A 19,631-nucleotide genomic window follows, 5' to 3' on the forward strand; every position below is an offset into this window, starting at 1 on the left:
CTCCGCGTTCTACGTTCCTGTCCCTTGCTAGAGCGATAAGCCAAGGATTCCGCTGTCTCGGGCAACTCCAAAAGATAACTTAATTACAGAAGAAGAGAGATGATGGAAAGATAGCAATCTAGGAGGCTGGAAGATAGCACCCTCTACCTGCCGGGTCTTCTCGGTCTTGCGAATCCACGGTTTAGTCCGTCGTTTTGTGGCGGGCTCACTTCCTCCTGCAGCCTGTCGCCTGTGATCTCGTCGGGCGAAGATGCTTCGATCTGCACACTCATCGTTAATTGTCTCAATCAAACATCTGCTCACGACATGAACTCGTACCTTCTTAGAAATCTTCAGACCTTGGTCTTCGGCCAGTTGGAGGGCGTACATTCGGGAACTAGCATATAGCATACGCTCCTTGATCGACGAACCCGACGGGCAAGTATAGACGAAGATCACCACGTCAGTATCGGGATAATGATAAAATGTATAACGTGGCGAAGATGGGGAGATGTGAGACTCGACGGAGCTGGGGACAGTCCCGTTCTCTACCCCAGCAAGGACGAATGTCTCCCTTGGAATATCAATGGCCTGTATTTAGGGGAAAGTAGAGTTAGCACTCAATCAAAACCTTCAACAAGTTGGAAATTCTTCTTCGCTCTCCACATGGACTTACCAGCTGCACCAAGTCACCCGGCTGGAGACTGCCCAGAGCATTCTTTGCCTCGTCATCTACAGGCATCTTGTACTGCATGCTGGATGGTGCTCCGATACTACCATTTCTTCTAGCAAAGGAACCCCCGATTCCGATGTCCCTACCGGGGGTGCCACTTCTCGCCTCATCTTCGGCTCTCCGGACGGCTTCCAACTCCCGCTCTTTCTCGCCCATGAGCTCCTCGCGCTGAGAACGGCTCTTGCTAGAGCCGTTCTTCTCGGCATCTCTTTCCTTCCACGCCTCCTGACCCACAATCTCATCCTCTTCAGTCGCGAAGACAGTCGAGGCAAACTTCTCGCTGCCTAGTTCCCTAACCAGCGTTGCACGGGTAGAAGCGAAAAGGGTCTTGGCGCGCACCGGAGCATTGGAGGGGATGTAGGTCAAGGCGACGAGAGACGAAGACCCAGACTCCGGACGGCGAAGAAGAAGATAGATGGGGGTTTTCGGCTGGAGGACGGAGGAGAGCTGAGAGAGAGAGGGGTAGAAAGCACCCGGAGAGGAGAAGGGGATGGGCGAAAGGGGAGTCAGACTCTCAGCGGTGATATTCACCGGGAGGCAGAAGATTGATGAGTCCGAGACGAAGTTATTGAAGGCATCATGTAGCTCCGAAGAGACTAATCAATATAATGGTTGTTAGTGTTTCCTGTGCATACTTCGGTCCAGTAGAGAGCCGCGGGGCACGCTTTATGGTAATCGTAGGATGCAAGACCCTGCAGTATGGCTGCTTACCCGAGATTCCTGACTGCATTTTCAATGAACACCCGCCGTAGCCTGGTCTCTTGTGTAGATGTGACTTGTCAACCTGGCTGCGGTGTTGTCTCTGGAGACTGCTGAGGGGATGTCAGAAGCGGTGTGCTTGGACAAGTGGGGTCTTAGCATTAGCCTTAGTTTTCGGGATATTTACGCCGACATTTACCTGTCCTATTTTCTAAACAACTGGTCTTCACTCAACCGATTCAAGGCAACTTGGTCTCGAATTTGTTTAATATCTTCACTAATTGAACATAGGAAAAGGTATAACAACAAAACTAACAGAAAGAAAAAGAAAAAGAACTATGTACAGTCCACGCTATAAGATCAAATCTAAACGGCCGTCAAGAAGCCCAGAAGATAACGACAATGATATGTACTGATGATGCAGAGATCGCATTGCAATCGAAAACGCCACCATGCTCATGGTATCAAATGCTTTCGAGAACACGCAGTGGCCACTCCCTCCAGGGGTGCCAAATCTACTCCTCAAAACTACCTCCCACAAAGGCCCAGTTGGATTTCTCCAGCTTGCCCTTGAGGAATTCGTACACGGTGAAGGTGACGGCCTGACCAGGAGCCACTCTCATCACACGAGGAGTAATACCCTTGTAGAAAGCGCGTGCACCTTCCTGCTTGAACATGTCATTGGCGATGGCCATGATACGTGACACAGCTGATTGGCCGGGCTCAGCACGGGTTTTTTGCAGCCTCGTCTTGATTGTGTCGATGGGGGCGTTGGAGAAGGGACCGACGGCACCGGAGATCAAACCAATCACGGTCGTCTGGTAAGAGGGGAGCTGAGTATCGGCGTACTCTGGCTGCCATTTTTGGAGCGCAGCCTTCAGCTCGCTGTATGCAGTAAAGTTGGCAGCCTGGTTTGTTCCCTGTCGGAGGGCTGTCAGGGAGACACCACGGTAAAGAGCGCTGAACCCTTCTTCCTTGATCACGGTGAAAAGTGCATGCGGGGCACTGCGGTACTTAGGAGCATCGAGAGGGTCGGCCAAACTGTGATACTGCGCTTGCAAACGAATCTTGACGACTTCCATAGGGTTGACGACTGCCACAGCTTCGGTAACACCAGCAGAGAGACCGGCTGTTTGAATGAAACTTGTCAGTTTTCCAGGCAATAGAACACGAGGTGATGCGCGAAAACCTACCAAGGAAAGTTGCTTTGCTTGTGACATGTCCCGTCTCATCCGCAAGCATTTGCTTGTACCACTCATAGGAGGTGAAACGGATAGCCATCTTGGGAACAATACCTCCCAGGACAGCTCCTAGACCCTTGTAGAGACCCAGAGCGGTCTCCTTCTTCACAATCTCAACACCAGTGGCAACAAACCCGCGGGGTTTTACACCCGGGGCTCTGGCGCGCCGCGAAAGCTGCATCCGGACCTTAACGGTATCTAACCATGACAGTGAGCCATTGCCTCTGAAGAAATCTTGAATTGGGTATTCCCATACCTAGAGGATGACATACGAGCGCCTCCATCATTCCGGCGCCACCACCAGCTGGTTCACAGGTTAGCACGTGCAACCTTTTTTAGTTGGACAAAATGAGCCTTACCGATCAAGTTCACAGCCGGAGAGGTAGGCTTCTTGCTGTTGCCATTGCCATTGCCTTGCGCACTCTTCGTCGACATGGTGGGCGACTGTGGTTGTGCAATTACTGAATTGTTTTCGAGTCAATTGAGGTGCAATGCCCTTCCAATGAGGAAGTATAGTGGTCTAGGTCAATGCGACGGTATGGGGAGAACAGCGGCACGCGAAAGGGAAAAGAATTGAAGCGAAAGGAGGTCGAGAGAAAGATGACTCAATCGTCAATCGAGCGCCAGGGATGACTTTTTTTTCTTAAAGAAAAGGATATCGACGATATCGGACATTCACAGGGCGACCTTAAAATACGGGGAGATACGGAAGTATAGCTACGACGTCCCTCGGCACAACTGACACAGGGTATTTAAATCGGTGGATAGGGAAAGGGGGGGCACACTCTGGGGTTAAAGGATTTAGAAATAATAATAGATAATTTTCGGGAATGGGGATCATTAAACGGGCTCGGGTCAAGTGGCGGCTTTCTTTTTTAGGCTTCTTGTTACAGCGAACCGGCCGTGGAGGAGCTCTGACGGGGAAGCGGAGGGAAGCTCGCTGGACGAGCGGAAGACAGCCGCGATTCAACCGAATCACCATGAGAGTCCAAGTAACAAGGTTCTTTGAATTGAAGCGGAATTAAATACAGTCAGTCTACAAGCCTTTGTAGGCTTTTTACATATATGCTTGCTTTCCCTTCCACGTCTTCCGCTGGCCGTGTTCTCTACAATGTCAGCCAGACATCTACCGTACGTGACGTATCTCATCCCGAGGTATCGGGATAAATAACTTGAAGCAACTTTCTTCCGCAGTTCGCAGTCAAGCCAAGTGCGGTTCCCCCAGAGTGTGACCTCATCACCCTGCACCAATGACATGACGGAACCAACCCTAATGTCTTCAGCCAGTCAGTTCTTCACATGCTGAACGAGACATTCTGGCCACTGACAGTCCAAGCTGCCGTCGTCACCTGGTGCAGGATCAGTGACTTAAGGCTGCCCTTTGGCTCTAGAAATGCTTGTGATTGATAACTTCTAGTAAGACAACCTGGGGTTGGCGTCTCGCTCTGACTAACCCCATTGTCACGGGAGATGTCGGGCCAAGATGAGAGCTTCGTTCAGCCGAGGCTTTTGCCTTTCTTAGTTCTTATCCGACGGTAGCCCTACTCGGTGACTCTCTACCCCAAATTACCAAGAATTGAAGTCCAACTGCATTAGTGAACTGATCGATCAAGAGGGGTAGGTATTTTTCATATTCTTAACTCCAAGTGGCTTCAAAGATAAGATTTTCTTGCTTGTTCTACATCTGTTCTTTGGGGGTAACATGGAGGCGGCTGTAGATTTATTTCTTCAGCCCTGTCGCGCGGTACATATTTTATCCACGCCTCCTGACTATTTACCCCTTGTCATCTATGCGAATTTGATCGATCTACGGACCCAAGACTTTCACGTTTCAGGGTCGACAAACATTGTTTATACAACTTTCACATGAAAGCTGAATGCATCGTAGCATATGATGACTCTGCATTGTTAGTGTCTTCATAGCAACCGTCATGTATTATGGGAAGTGGATATACACTGAAGGTATGCTGGAACGGAGCACTGTAACAGCCCCATGTATACTTTTGACAATCCCTGCGATATGCAGTTCGTATTAGCTGCAGGATCAGGTTTAATCGGTGATCGAAATGAGTAGCTAAGGGCGATCACATCCCGGCTCAAGATAACATGTATTTGCAAATATCTTGCTCATACACTGGGAGCCTGAGAGCAGCGAAGTTCAGGAACCGCAGCAAATCAGACAGTAGTACATTCCTTATGGCACCGAGTGCAAAGTCGCCATTTTGAACTATCAGGCATGAGAATGGTGGACACTGATTCCAAGTTACTGGTGCCTTGCGCCGTTCGTAAAGTCAAGATTCTACAGGAGCCTTTAATTTATCTTCATAATAATCAACCTGCACGCAAGAGCCAAGTGCCATGAAAAGAGGCTCAATCAAGCTAATATAAACCCAAACAGGCGATATGAATCCCTGACTCTACATACAACTACGAACCCAGTCCTGCATACCTTATCTTCAGAACGAGCCAATGCGCAGCCGACAATGACAAGACAGCCAGCACGCACGGCCCGCATCCAGCAGATCCCAAGCACAACCCTTCTCCTCATCCTACACCTATAGCTCCTCATCGGGATCGGCATCGTCTACACCCTAGCCTCCTAGGCACTTCCCGAGTGTAGCCAAAACCGACGGCGTGCTCCGACCCGGACGTAGCATTCCCTACGGCACACTGGCGCTCATCTTCTCCATCTCGGGACTAAGCCTCCGGCTCCATAGACCCCTTCATTCACTGAACTCTCGTCCAGGCTATGTCGGTTCTCGTCGTTCCGAGCTTGTCCCTGGCCGCCGTCTAAGTTATTCTCGCTGCTGATCAGCACGGGCTTCTTGATCGGGCCATATTGCCGAGATATATCCTCACGGCATGTACCCCGACTACTGCCTCGAATATAGTGATGACGAGGTCAGCTGATGGCGCGAATACAATGGTGCTAGCGGAGGTGTTGATTGCGAAATTTGTTAGGTGCGTTTGGCACAGCTGACTGAGCTGTTGCTTTTTTACCGGATACAGTTGAATTCGAGCTCTGGAGGTCCAGCGGGGATACTCTATCGGATATATATAAGAGTATGTTTAAGCAATTGGGCCCGAGCCTGCTAGCTAGTACACTTAGTATTGAATCAGCTGTACCTACAATGGACATAGCCGCCTCGAACGGCGGGAGCTCTCCCTTCTGAAAATCGATCCGTAGTATATAAATGTTTGCTTCTGATAGGCTGACCCGCTGTCCCTCTCCCATACACCAAACATTATACCGGATATTGCATCTTCTTCCTCACATCTCAAACTATCCAGTACTGATTGATAGATTCCGGGCCTGCGGTCTCCTCTCGTCTCGCAACGAGGGTATTGTAGACCCGTTTGGGCCAAAGTGTCATATCCACCGTCGTATTTGATGTAGATTTGTATGTCTTCCTCACTGGAGTTTGTTTATGTCTTTCCCATCCGCCTGCGTTCCTGCGGTGGTGGGCCTGGTAAAGGTATATCCGTGGTCTGAGCGTAGAGTACGGGACTGGGAATCTTGTTGCATGCTATGTGGACGCTGGTCGACTTGCATGTTAAGGTGAAGAACTTTCCGGTTTCGTGTACAGTTGAGTGGGCTTGTGTTGCACATTGCTTTGTGAATTTGGTTCGGTGGTGGAGGGCTAGAGTGCGTGGGAAGAATGGGCATGAGGGTTGTGGGATTTGCTCTGGTAGGAAGTGACGTGTGCTGGTGGCATGGGCTTGAAGGTAGATTCCGGTTGTTAGAGTAATACTAGGAACATTGGGCACGACAAGTGGTAGGGCATTTTATTTGATATATTTATTTCGTGACTATTGTCCTAAAAGTACTTTCTGAAGCGCACGTAAGTCTTGTAGGTAAATTTACAAAGGAAAAGAAACAATCCTATATAACATCGGCGGAAAAATCCAGTCTAGGTTTCCACCAGACGCCCGCATGAACACCCATGTTTAGCCTGTAAGGCAGCGACTATGGGTAATAAAAGAAACTAAAAATGTGAACCTAAATGTAGCTCACTTTCACACCCATTCCGACGGTTCCCTTGACTTTTTGCCATCCAGCTCCGGTGATTCTCCGGAGACGTTCCCGCACGCCTTGCCTGCTTAGTGCCACCAAGATCCCCAGCAGGAACAGCAGCGTCCGGGCGAACGACATTGGGTTACCGGCGACCGTCCTCGAGATATATCGCAACAGGTTGCGTAGTACGTTTGCCAAAGCTCGCGTTTGTCCGGGCCGGGATACAGGCTTCTCCGGTCTCTTCTTCGAACCAGTGGGCGAAAAAGCAGTTCGATTGGCTGACGTACTTGCCTTACTACCAGATTGCTTCTCGCCCTTCCCTCTGCCCTTGGCACTTTTGTTCGTGTTGGTCTTCTCAATGCCGTAGTCCACCTCACTGTTATCACGCGCATGTCCCTTTTGAGCGTGCTGAGCCGCAGCGGCCTCTTCCTCTGCCCTTTGGCGTTCCGCTTCCTGTATTTCTCTCTCTAGCTGGGCGTCCTTCTCCCGCTGAAGCGCTGCAGCGCGCAGTTCGCCCTGCTCCCTTTCTTCCTTAAGCCCATCGAGAGTTTGCAAGAACATCTCTTTTCGCTCTTCATCGAGGACCTCGCTAAAGTTGATGAATTCGCTCGCATAGTCCCATTCTTCGTTCCTAGGAAGAACATGGAGGGTAAAAAGCTCAATTATCCTAACCCGAGACGTCAAATCTCTCGGCGTGTCGGTGCCGCCGTTAACTCGGGCCTTAGATTGTTGATTGGGAGAATTCTGCAAATGCTCGGCAATGTCCAGGTTTGGTTGACCATATGATGAAAGGTAGTGCTCGAGTCGTTGCTGATTGAGTTGCTGGGAAGGAGAATGATTCAATAACAATGTCGCTCTGCCCGTAGTTAGTCACAATAGAATCAGTAATAGACCAGGATAAGAATTACTGACAAATTATATACGACCTCGGCATCAACTGAGCCCTCGCGGCCTTTATAACCCGTTTGAACAACTGTCTCCCATATTTCGCCCTCGCGCACTTTGGTGGAAATAGCCTTCCACTCTTTCTGGCCGAACGTTGCTTTTCCTTCCTCGGGTCCCAAGTCAAGTATCGCGCTCAGCAGTGTGATGTATAAATTCCAAACTTTGATCCTCACCGAAGCTTGAGCCATAGCAATCGGTGGTAGGGACTCGTTACCGTTGGCATATTGGTCGTCATTTGCCGGACTGGGTACAAGAATGGGTTCAAGAGTGACTAGAGTTTCTTGTAGGCGACGAGTTAAAAAGAGCTGAGAAGCTTTCTTGTAGGTTTTTGAGCAGATCTTCGAAGGTGAAAGGGACGATGCGGAGGTCGAGAGTTGCGACTGCGACGCCGACATGGAATCCTCGGCGGCCATTGTTTCACCGCCAGCGGAGGATGCGATAGATGATTAATGTGGGGGTATGTGGTTCGCGTAGTGGTTACAATATATGCAGTGAAGATTTAAAGGCACAATTCACGCTCAATTGTATCTCAGGGGTGGTTGGGATGCAGCTAACAGGAGGACGTGTCTTGACACTAACTTTCAGGTTGGACGGGTTGCAAGTCGGGGTTCCTTTTCCCTCGGCTCAATCTGATGTGGCCGAATCTGGGGTCTGATGTCACGGGACGGTGGATCTGCGCTGTCTGCCATACAACGATCGGGAAGTCTCCTATCTAATTGCGAGGTTTAACTGCACTACGACCTGGTTATTTTCACATTGTACGGGCCTGAGTTATATATACAAGGAGCAGGAATATCACAGCTCCACTGGAGAAATGAATTAAGATTCACATTACTAACTGGACCCTGGTCCACTTCACATGAAAGATACAAGCCGATCTGCATATTAACGTGATCGTATACAATTCAGCAAGCACTATTATTGCTACCTAGTGAATTAACTATTTTGACCTGATTCTAGTATACTCATTCCGGCCCAGGTCTTGTGTCCATAAGTCTCCTGTGACGGTACGAGATGGATATCACGCCTAAGACTTTCCCCTTCTTCCTTCCCAGGATACTGGATGACATAGCGTCCTGCAGTTTCGTTTCTATAGACTTTGAATTTTCTGGAATTGCGTGCTCTTCAAGTGGGCCAAATAGCAAAAAGTCTACGCTACAGGAGCGTTATGCGGAAGTCAAAGAATCAGCCGATAAGTATCGAATAGTGCAAGTTGGTCTGACAATCTGTCATGAAGACACCGAGTCAGGTAAGAGATGCCCGTTCTCCAGGATTGAGTCAGAGGTATTGATGGCCATGAACACAGGGACCTACATTCTAAAACCCTATAACCTTTACCTGAATCCGACAATCGACCGTAGATTAGAAGTGGAGAGGGATATGTGTTTCCAAAGCAGCGGTATGCCTTCAAGTTTCGTATCTGCGAGATAATGGAACTAAGATCTATTGAAGCCGTTGAATTTCTCTTGGGGAATGGTTTCTGTTTGAATTCCCTTTATAATAATGGTGTTCACTATTTGTCACGAGAAGAAGAGACAATAGCCATAGCCAGAGCTGCTGAGAGGTATGGTCGTACCTCTGTGCGCAAAATGATCGACGTTAAGGAGACAGAACATGACTCTCTGGCGTTCCTGGAGGATGTGCGACATCTTGTTGATGACTGGCTTGCGCTTGGACAGGTAGATTATCTTTGAATTTATTGCTTTGCTCCGCAATTAAACGTCGCTAGGCTCGTGAGGCTTATCTCAACATACCCCCGCCAAAACACTACACCGCGTCTCGAAAGCCCAAATTCATGCCATCGGTCTTGAACAACTTTCAAAAGAGGCTTGTTCATCAGCTAATAGAGGTCGAATACCCGTCTTTAGTGACTATCAGTAGGCCTGCTTTCATTCAAGTCATCGACTATGACGAAGACCGCGAGAAGGCTACCCGAGAACAGAGGATGGCTCGGGCTCGAGAGCAAGTCCGGAGACAGATTGGATTTAGATGGATTATGGAGGCGTTATCCGGTGGCGATCTCTCAGATCTTGGTCCATTTTGTTTTGGGGGCATAATGAAAAACTCGAGAGCCGTGGAACCACAGGTCTCACTACACGAGTTTTCTGACAAATTGCAGCAGTGCTTAAAAACCCGCCGGCCTGTGCTGGTAGGACATAACCTTTTCACGGATGTGGTATATCTTTATCGCTGCTTTTTCGGTCTACTTCCGGATAAGTTGGAAGAATTCCAAGCAATAGCTCATGAGATGTTTCCAATTTTGATGGATACAAAATACATGGCTACGCACGATTGCGGTTCCATCATCCCCAAATCGTCTTTGAGCGAGATCAACGATAACCTTCTTCATATAAATACCCCGAACATACGTGCGGAAACTGCCTCGTCTTGGATGATTGTTGTGCTAAGCTAATTCTTGACCAGGTATACATGATCAGCATTCCAAATATAACAGCCAGAAAATCGACCACGAGGCAGGCTATGACAGCCTGCTTACAGCTCGGATATTTATCAAGCTCTCTGCTCAGCTCCGTGACGGAGGCATTTCCAAGCTCCTGGAACCGGTAGAATTGAAAAGTCAGCCGGATACTACGGGTTCGAACACTACAACCTTGGCTGCCCCAGAAAGCCTGAAGGACACTGCAGAGAAGGAATCGAAGACGACACTCAAGGCACCGACGAGCACCAAGCTTGGCACGAGATTTGATGCGCTTGATTTTGAAGAGATTAAAGATCAAGTTGAAAATATGGCGCTCAAATCGCGTAAATCTAGCAGATCCGTCGACATTACGCGGAAAGTCGCCAATGGTGAACTAATACCCCGGCAAGACGCAGAGTTTTGGAAGCTCTACGGTAATAAGCTGCGTGTTTTTGGAACGGAAGAAAGAGTCTGGAATGTCGCCGAAGAACCAGCGTCCAGCCACATTGCCTAATTTGTAACCAGCACTCTCACTAGGAGAATTATTTTTACATTACCAAGTATACAACCATGATATATTGGCGAGTCTCCTCACAGGCGATGGAAAACAGAGCCACTCCGTCATAATCTACAATGGATCGTAAACCCCCAGGCAAACAGTGTATGTAATGTCAGGGGATGTATGCAGCATCTATCTAACAGTATGCCTTGATTTTGAAGAAGGTACCGCTAGCGAAATCAGCCGCAAATAAGTACTCACTCTGAGCACCGGTAAATGATCGACTGGTCGTGGAGAATCTAAACACAGTGACGATAAGGAAAAGGTGCTGTGAAGAAGAAAAGGAAGTAAGAGCAACAACGGGAGAAAATTTAAAGGAAGAAAAATGGCGGGTCACCTGAGAGTCTAACCTCCCCGGGTTTAGTGTCTCCGGTGCTCTCTCAGCGGACAGGTGACCGCCAACTTTTCTCGCAATATCGGCATCGGACTGTTGACAAGCACGTCAGTATCCAGCAAACACAGTCGGCGAGATGTCGTCGGGATCCAATGGTGCCAGGCGCATAGCGTCTGTTTTGCGTACGTCTTTTGTCGATACACCAATGGCCAATTATATGCCGTACTGACTCTGTTTAGGGCCCTCGATTGCCGACCCCAAAGTGTGCAGAAGCTGTCAAGAGACCCTTGTTCGCCGCAGTTATTCCTCGGCCGCTGCACAGCCTTCTTCAGAAACTACCTCTACCGCTACAACTACCTTCCCCGTTGTGAAGCCCGTCTACACCATCAATGCCGGCGTGGCCCTATCCCGCCCCCCTCAGATTACCCGCGACCTCTCACAATTTGAGAAAGCATACTATTTCTACCAGAAGCGACTGAACGAGCGTTTGGCGCTTCCATTCACCAAATACTTTTACTTTAAGCGAGGAACGCCAGCGGACGAAGACTGGAAGCGTAAAATCCGGGAGCGCCAGACGCCCGCGCGTGACATCGGCAAGTACAATGCGTACTCGAAGGACGCATGGAACGATGAACTTCTCGTGGGAGCCGTCGAGGCCGAACCGGAGCATCAGGTGGAGATGCTTGTGCAGGATGCGGAAGCCACAGTCAATGCTACTTCCCAAGATACCAGCAAGAAGGAGGAGATCCCCAGGCCATTCCCCCGAGTAACGGAGGCGGATCAGAAGAACGACCAGAGAAGCCTGAACCGGGCCCTTCAGAGGACACTCTATCTTCTGGTTCAGACTAAGGAGGGATACTGGAAGCTCCCCAGCTCTCCGGTGGAGCAGGAGGAAACTCTTCGACTGGTGAGTACACTGGAGATTACCTATCCCTGTGCCCTTTCCCTTTGCTTTCCCTTTGCTCTATATCGGGCGTAATACTAACGTGTCTTGTGCCGCACAGGCTGCTGAACGTACTCTTGCGCAAGCCGCTGGTGTTAACATGAACACCTGGATGGTGGGCTTCCACCCCGTTGGCCACCACGTCTACAACTTCAAAAAGCCGAGGGTGGACACGGCCAATGGCACGGAGCATCTGGGCGAAAAGACTTTCTTCATGAAGGCTCGAATTATGGCTGGACAGGCTGATCTGGCTGCCAACACGCAGAATCTCCAGGACTTCAAGTGGCTGACCAAGGAGGAGATTGCCCCCTTTGTACTGCCACAGTACTACAGCAACATCAAAAACATGTTGGCTGAGCGGTAAATAGTTGGTTAAGCGGGGTGTACGGCTTGCTAGGTATTCTGTCTGAGAATGATCAGATCCTGTGCTGGGATGTGGAAGGAGTGTACTGATAGAACTGAAGAAACTGAGCGATTCGATCCAGTGGGAAGTGCCTATGCCCGAAATGGGCCAGAACTGCATATATATTGTATGTCATGTATAACTAGCTTTTGAATTTACTATATCATTATTCGCAATTCTCCAGCCGTTCTTTGATTTCCAGTATCAACAAAGCCCAAAACGCCATGCAACCTAGTTTAATCCATACCCAATATAAACAAGGCAGTATAAAGGACTTCACCAACAACCCAGCAGAACAGCAAATCAACCAACGATCTAAATTTGTCCTTCGACTACTTCAGATTAAACTTCTGTCCCTGTACAATAGGCTGATCCTTCTTAGACGTCCCCGCCATACTCTTGCCGCACATCGGACAAGCTAAGGTATCAATTAGCACCCCCCACCAGTTTACCATTAGGACAAGAATAAGACATGAGAAGAATAACAAGGAAAATAAACGAACGAACCATTCTTTTTATAAGCACACCGCTGACAAAACTTCCTCCCCTGCTCCGTCTTTGTCTTACAGCTCTCACAAGCAGACGAATAAGCAGCATAAGGATTCTTAGCCTTGGAGCTAAGCAACTTGCTCTATCCCAATTTACCATGTCAGCCGACCCTCTGCCCAAACCCAACCCCGCGAATTCCCAGTCTAATAAAGACACGAAGATGAAAAGCATACCTTGCCAATACCCGTATTCCCTAGCGTTGGCTTAGACTTGCTACCTTCTCCACCGCCACCTCCCACCGAGGTCGCTGGCGAGCCATAGTACATCTCACTTTTGCGTTTGACGCCGGGAGTAGCTAGCTCGGTGGATTTGAGTTTCTTTTGGCATTTTGAGCAGACCATTTCCCTTCTTGTTCTTTTTGTCTTTCTTTTTTGGATTTCCGGGTTGTTTTTGAAGGTTGTTATTGATGATGGGGTTGCGTATTGTTAGTATGAATTGAGTCGTATCTAGGTATTCCCGTTTGGGGTTGGAGTTGCAGCAAGCGCCAAGACCCTAGTACTAGTAGATGGTCGGGGGCATGACGCATTTGCTGCCTTGGAAATCGGGCATCTATAGTTGAAGGATTGTACATAGTTTCGTACCAATAGATATCACTAGGGTAGGAAAATATCGGTCTTCCGACGGGGTTGTTTATCTTATTTTGTATGCTTATCTACTCTTATCTGTTACTGAGGAGATTTGGGAGTGACTTGGCTCCTATCGTAAACAGGGTAGCCCGCAATATCCGCGGGCTGGTGGGTTTGGGGGTTAGCATTGCATTGAACCCCAAGAGATGAGGGTCTTGGTAAGGTAAGTTGTTTGGTTCTAACTGTGTTGGTGAATAGGCGGAAGTAGGAGTAAGAGCCTATAGGAGTCGGGTGTAGGATATATCCTGTTACTAGATAGATGCTGGCACCAATGATATGGCCGAGTCTCTAGAGATTCGAGCCCTTACTAGGAGTGTGAGTGTGATGACTTGGAGTTTGGGGTCTAAAACTGGGTATTTATCATTAAAGAACAAAGAAATAACTAAACAAAGGAACAAGACATACATGATGGTTGGTAGCTGTGTTTGTCCAATAAAATGTACCAGGAGCGATATGTAAATATAGTTGGGTATGTTGGCTCTTTCCCGACATAGATAATGAAGTATGTATAATGGTTTTCCATTGAATATGCCGGTTCTGGTTTGTGTGAGCGATGGCCATGCCAGGTTCTATGTGGATGTTAGGTCGCACAGTAGGATATTGATTAGGCTGTAAACGATATAGTACTTACTTGAACTGGAACCAATGCTCATGCAAATAGGCACTTGATAGGGCTTGGGGCAAGCATTACAACGTGTACTATTTGTATAGATTACATGTGGAGAATTTGCCTAATTTTGCTTTTCTTTTCCTTACTGCTGACTATATGTTGACATTATCGGTAAATTGTCTTCGCAACTTGGCAAGCGAATTCACGGCTACGGAGTGTTCCGTATGATTTTCGCACTCATGTCATAGTGCATTCATAAGCTGAACTATGAAGTATAAAAGGTTTGCCGAGATCAAAGTTTTGAAAAGAAGGGCTGAAGAGCTGAAGAAGGAGGATTCGGATGTAGCATAGCATGGATCGCGTATACTGCTGATCCACCGGCTACCTGCGCCCGACACAGCCCCGATCCACAAAGCCGAGACTTGAAAAGTACCAACGTTAAACAGAGGAAAGGAAGAATAAAAAGCAAAACAAAACAGAAGAGATCGACATTGACCCCGGATAAAATGCAATGCTCATGATAAGTTAAAGTTGCTTCTTCGAACCGTACTGCAGACTTATTTTTGAGCTAGAGCGGTTGGAGTTATCGTATGAGAAATTCCCAGCCCTAATTGGGAGTCTTGCAAAAGCAAACATTGTGGCATATTGGCCTTGCCCTGCATATAGTCACATTAATTTAGGCCTACATGCAGTATTTTCCCCGACGTTGTTTCAGTCAACAAACAATCAATATGTCTGAGTAGGGAGTATGGGCAATGTCTGATGATGAGGGACGCAGTTATTTCTAAATGATTATTACTAGCCGATAGACTACAGATGTTGGTGATGTACGGAGTAAGAGGTTGCTGAATGGGAGAGGGCTTTTGGTGACATTTCCATCGATTCTTATTGATCCCGACACCTGATTGTCACATTCTCCTAAGTCGTGGGAACATCAATAATTTGGAGGGTATACTAAACGGAGAGGCACTGGGATTAGGGTATCTCTTTCTATGAGCCTATCGCCGTCCAGAATTTTTGTCAAGATGGTGGTCAGGAAACACATAAGGACCGCATTCTGTGGAGTGTGCCCGCATTCGCATGATGCCTGGTTCCTTGGTCTAGACGAGTCCCTAGAAGCTCACGCAATCGAGATCCTTGTACTTGACATTATACCGCTGAACACTGGTGCTAGAAGCCGAAAGACACTCAAATACTAGTACACGAGCCAAGAAATAAGTATTGGGAACTGGCTTGTGTAGTTCTATGGAATAATAAGAGTTAAGATTCAGTACAGTCCGTTTATTATCCTGGAACCAAGGTTCCTACGGGCCGTGTATACGATCCATTCTCGAGTTGAGTGGATTGTTCAGGCATACTAATTTTATATCAACGAGTTAGATAGCAGGAATTAGATTAGAACGCGATTTAACTCAGAAACATACAGAAACAAGCTATAGTGCTTCATTTGGATATTGACTAGCAATCAGTTTTACTATGCAGCTAACCATAGTTCTGTTGGATAGGTATGGGTGTTTGTAGGTTTGACCCGGGGTACAACCCCAACTCTTGGGGCTTTCTTATATGAGAGACACACAACCTATTGACAAAATAGGCAGGTCTGAGAAATTTCTATAGATAGATATCTCAAGAGAGGGAGGTAAAAAAACATCAGTGCGTCCATTCACAAGGGACTAGGTATGGCGCAGTTGCCCATCGCGCATTGTGAGTGGAGTGGCAAACAGGGCAATTAAATAAACACTTTTACCCACACCACTTGCAACAACACTAAAAGTACTACTTTCTTTAACACCCATCCACTGCGGACCTGCCACCCATTCTCCATTTTCCTTTCAGCTCCCTTGTGAGTTCTCTGCTGAATCCCCAGAACTAGCCACGAGCGTCGGGCCAATACGTCTCGGACTGTTCTGACTTATTTTCCCTTTCGGCCTCTGTTTCAGCTGCTTTGGACCAACATTATCCCCACAACTCACCACTTGCGTGGTCTGCTTGTCTCCCAATGATGCAGCATCTGACCCGCCACTCCTGAACTGGTCTGCAGCCCATCCGCTGCAGAACTGAACCTGAAAAGCAAATCTCGCCAGAAAAATCCAATCATGATTTCTACGCACAGAGGGCAGAAGTTTAAAAAAAAAAATAATTTTTAAAAAAAAGGAAAAGGAAAAGGAAATCGGGAAGATGGAAGGTTAAAAAAAAAGAAACGTTTGAATAACATGGTTCGAGTGTCCAGCGCCTCGGAACCATCAGAGTAATGAGGACATGTTCCAGCAGAGTGGTTCTTCCTCCGTTGGACATTTCTACTGCTTGGCTATTTTTCCGCCCTGATTTAGGGGGGGGCAAAGTGCCTGCCCCGACTCTATAAATCAGCCCCCATGGCTCAATTGCCACGAATCGTCCCAAGCCTTTGAGATCCGACCTTGCATGTTACCGGCAACTCTAGTCATTGCGACTTTATATACTCGTGTCACTCTGTGGCTTGAATGTTTGGTTCCTCATTCCCCATTGGAGCCTTTCCCTTGAGGCCGATCTATGCACGGCTTTCCGATCGAAACACCATATCTGGCTTTCAACATTATTCTTCCTCTTTTTCTCAATTGACATCTAAAAGTTTGTGTTTATTGTTTGATCCTTCTTCCTCTCCTTTTATATTTATATTTATATTTGGAAAGCCCGTCGCTTTAATTTTGCATCGTCGCCCAGTCTAGACTTGACCCGTTCTTGTTTCCTGGCTGTGCACCTGGGGGACTTACTCAATCCATACTAGGGCCTTGAAAAGTGCTAGGTTGGACTTGGATTCTTGAAGGCCACAACTCCCTTGCTTCTGGCCTTGGAGCACCTTACTTATCGATAATCTCCCTCTTCCTCTCCTTTCTACTTTTACTCTCACTCGGACCCAGTTTTCTATGCTCACGCTGCTGAAAAATCCGAAAACTGTGTGTGCAGCTTGTCGACACCACGGAAGCTGACATTAGAGAATTAGGGGTAAGGCCGAAGAGGCAGGCATTTATCATTATTTCTCTTTGTTTCTTGCCGAGAGAAGTGAGCAACCGGATTAAATCGATTCCCACCAAAAGGAAGAAAGAACGAGAATTCCCTTTGGTAATCCGACTGGTTCGGGTGATACCTAAGAAAAACAATATGCCTCCAGCCAGCTCGTCGTTTACGGCGTTGAATTTGCCAGAAACATTTTCTCTCCCACAATGCATGGAATATTTTACCCTTACCGCGGGTCCCAATACCGATCTCTGGCGGAAGCCTCCAAATGGCGACACGTCCACAGCACCCATTGTATTTACGTCACTACGAAATCCATTCATACTCGCAGAAGTGACCGTTAGTGCGGACTGGGAAATGGAATGGGATCAAGGTGGACTGGTGATTTTTGCTGGAGCCGCACCACAGTCCTGCTCGTCCGGCAGCGTCCCATTGGATTCCGGAATGCGATCGAGTCGTTCGGGATATCCCCAGATCGCACGACCATGCAAATGGGTTAAAGCGGGTATGGAGTTTAGCTCGGGCACCGTCAATGTCTCTTCGGTCAGTGCAACTGCGGATGGAGCTGATTGGTGTCTTTCACCGCTCAACTTCCCCGACAGCGGACCATCGGCCGTGCAGTCGCTGCGCATCAAACTAGAGCGGATCGGTAACTCTCTCTGGATCTGGTATCAGATCCCATCCGCAGTTCCATATGCTCTGACCCCAAGCGCAGTGAGCAGCACGTGGAAGAAGCTACGGGAGGTGACATGGTTCTTCTACGGCGTGGAAGACAAGTTTATCCATGTGGGAGTTTACGCGAGTCGGCCGAATAACATATCTCGCAATAGTACCATGTGGGAGATGATGAATGGTCCGGTCTTGAGCGAGTCCACAGTAGGCTCTCAGGACTCTTTGGTGGTTGAGTTCGAAGACCTAGAGATATACTAACGACGTTTGGCCCTTTACTCCCGATAATATACCATCTGTGTTTCTCCGTTTGGGATTTAATCAGCGCAGCCACGACCCACGAATGGCTTATGAGCCCACGACTCCATGTTTGGCGCCGCTGGTTAGGCCCAACATGTTGAGTCACTTTTGTTCCCCCCCTTGATTTACCATAATTGTCTTGAGGATATAATGTCAAGCATACAGAGGAGCATGATGAGCGTACCGGTGTTTTCCTGTCATTCAGTTCTTCGTTTCTTCGAGACACTTTGATCCAGCGTTTTGGTATATAGCGTTCCCTATGAGATTGAAATCTAAAAACTTGTGTGATCTTTTCTTAATATCACTTGATTGGACACCAAAATTTCTGACGACAGACCTGTTACCCCTGGGGATGAGTCAAAGTAAGAATCCGTGACCAAAATCATGGACCATAGCTAATTTGTTGAGCATGCATGATCTGCAGCGGGGTTCATGAGATAGCGTTGATTTTTGTTGAATGACAACTTGAGCCCAGGGTGAGGCAAAGGTAAGGAAAGTTCAGTCGTTTATACTTCGGCCGAAGATCACTGGGCACTAAACCCAAGTGAGTATCCAGCGCAGAAGGATAAAGTTGGTTAGGCTGCAATGGGACTGAATAGAGCTCACAGCACTGCATTGTCACGGGGGTTTCCATTCTTGGCTGGTATATCATAAATCCATTGCCTCTTGGGTTACACCGCAGGGAAATAATTACCGAGGGATATTTTGTCCCACGGCTCTGGAAGCAGTGGATGCTCCACTGAGTCACCCAAGGGATGGGGGCTGGAACCGCACTGAAGAAAAGACAACAATGGCATTCGCAATTGGTATATCTGATTTCTATGACATTAGAATTGGTATGGGAGAGTGGACGACTTGCAACTTGAAGTTTTACTAGTTCCGGCATATTCGGACAGGGAAGATTGAGGGGGTTATCAACCATTTCTTGATGAAGCCGAGGGATTGTGATCGAAAACAAAAAAGGAAGGCAAAGCAGAGAGGAGTCCAATCTCGATGTCCCGCCTTAGTGCTGCAGATGTAATTTAAAATGCATCGCCCCGGGTTGCGCATGAGTCTCCAGGTGGACAAGAATCGGTAGATCCTTTGGGGATTGGACCATCTCGTCGTATTTCCAATCCCTTCCGACAGGATGATATGATTTCCGCAGTTTATAGTGAGCTGAGTGGAGTCCGTAGAGGAGGGCGACTAAACCGGATGGAGTAGGGGGAATGGTGCCATGACTGCACTATGAGTCTAGTCAGTATAGTTCTCCACTGTTTTTCTTTCCCCTACACGATCCGGCGAGCAGAATTTTAATTTTTATTTGCTCTTCTCATGAAAATTTCCCTCATCAGCCGACTGGAGGATGATCTGATTCCGGCCAATGTGCACAACATCCGTTATCGTTGCATACTCTGGAGAATGGCGCTGTATATCACCAAGTCAATCACTGGCTGGATATTTACCCACTCCTGAATCGGTTTAAGAAACATATTTTATGCTGTTCCCGTGATTGGCGCCGCCCACTCACCGCACTTTCCAGTCGGTAACCAGTGACGTACAGAGACGATGGGATCACGCAGCCATCGAAGATCTGCAGATAATTTAATGCGTCCCCTCCATGCGAACCCGTC

The 19,631-nt window shown here is 47.9% G+C and overlaps 7 protein-coding genes across 7 annotated transcripts; 2 read left to right on the forward strand and 5 right to left on the reverse strand.

The window, feature by feature from the left end:
* Positions 1-143: 143 nt before the first annotated feature.
* On the reverse strand, positions 144-1,442 carry BDV37DRAFT_274069 (twinfilin; the record flags this gene model as incomplete). The annotated part of the gene is made up of 4 exons (XM_032085167.1): positions 144-260; positions 304-570; positions 656-1,308; positions 1,424-1,442. The coding sequence occupies 4 exons, from the start codon at positions 1,440-1,442 to the stop codon at positions 144-146; spliced, it is 1,056 nt and encodes a 351-aa protein (XP_031938262.1).
* Positions 1,443-1,641: 199 nt separating this feature from the next.
* Positions 1,642-3,448, reverse strand: BDV37DRAFT_256443 (putative succinate:fumarate antiporter (Acr1)). The gene is made up of 4 exons (XM_032082836.1): positions 3,012-3,448; positions 2,909-2,956; positions 2,605-2,850; positions 1,642-2,540 (listed from the first exon to the last, which is right to left on the reverse strand). The coding sequence occupies exons 1-4, from the start codon at positions 3,085-3,087 to the stop codon at positions 1,927-1,929; spliced, it is 984 nt and encodes a 327-aa protein (XP_031938263.1). The 5' UTR covers positions 3,088-3,448; the 3' UTR covers positions 1,642-1,926.
* A 3,010-nt stretch (positions 3,449-6,458) lies between these two features.
* pex26 lies at positions 6,459-8,182 on the reverse strand. Its single transcript, XM_032082837.1, has 2 exons — positions 7,580-8,182; positions 6,459-7,523 (listed from the first exon to the last, which is right to left on the reverse strand). The coding sequence occupies exons 1-2, from the start codon at positions 8,023-8,025 to the stop codon at positions 6,653-6,655; spliced, it is 1,317 nt and encodes a 438-aa protein (XP_031938264.1). The 5' UTR covers positions 8,026-8,182; the 3' UTR covers positions 6,459-6,652.
* Positions 8,183-8,626: 444 nt separating this feature from the next.
* BDV37DRAFT_274072 (ribonuclease H-like domain-containing protein) lies at positions 8,627-12,231 on the forward strand (the record flags this gene model as incomplete). The annotated part of the gene is made up of 7 exons (XM_032085168.1): positions 8,627-8,861; positions 8,919-9,011; positions 9,065-9,291; positions 9,342-9,981; positions 10,037-10,477; positions 11,164-11,831; positions 11,929-12,231. 7 exons carry the CDS (start codon positions 8,627-8,629, stop codon positions 12,229-12,231), a joined length of 2,607 nt encoding a protein of 868 aa, XP_031938265.1.
* Positions 12,232-12,377: 146 nt separating this feature from the next.
* BDV37DRAFT_256453 (cysteine-rich PDZ-binding protein) lies at positions 12,378-13,221 on the reverse strand (the record flags this gene model as incomplete). Its single annotated transcript, XM_032082838.1, has 3 exons — positions 12,993-13,221; positions 12,778-12,901; positions 12,378-12,688 (listed from the first exon to the last, which is right to left on the reverse strand). Coding segments are annotated over exons 1-3 (373 nt in total), but the record flags the coding sequence as incomplete, so codon positions are not given.
* A 3,755-nt stretch (positions 13,222-16,976) lies between these two features.
* On the forward strand, positions 16,977-18,213 carry BDV37DRAFT_194867 (uncharacterized protein). Its single transcript, XM_032079741.1, has one exon. The coding sequence runs from the start codon at positions 17,194-17,196 to the stop codon at positions 17,977-17,979; it is 786 nt and encodes a 261-aa protein (XP_031938267.1). The 5' UTR covers positions 16,977-17,193; the 3' UTR covers positions 17,980-18,213.
* A 1-nt stretch (position 18,214) lies between these two features.
* Positions 18,215-19,186, reverse strand: BDV37DRAFT_194864 (uncharacterized protein). The gene has a single exon (XM_032079740.1). The coding sequence runs from the start codon at positions 18,938-18,940 to the stop codon at positions 18,449-18,451; it is 492 nt and encodes a 163-aa protein (XP_031938268.1). The 5' UTR covers positions 18,941-19,186; the 3' UTR covers positions 18,215-18,448.
* Positions 19,187-19,631: the final 445 nt, after the last annotated feature.

Source organism: Aspergillus pseudonomiae (assembly GCF_009193645.1).
Source record: "Aspergillus pseudonomiae strain CBS 119388 unplaced genomic scaffold BDV37scaffold_71, whole genome shotgun sequence".
In the NCBI taxonomy this organism is placed as follows: Eukaryota; Fungi; Ascomycota; class Eurotiomycetes; order Eurotiales; family Aspergillaceae; genus Aspergillus; species Aspergillus pseudonomiae.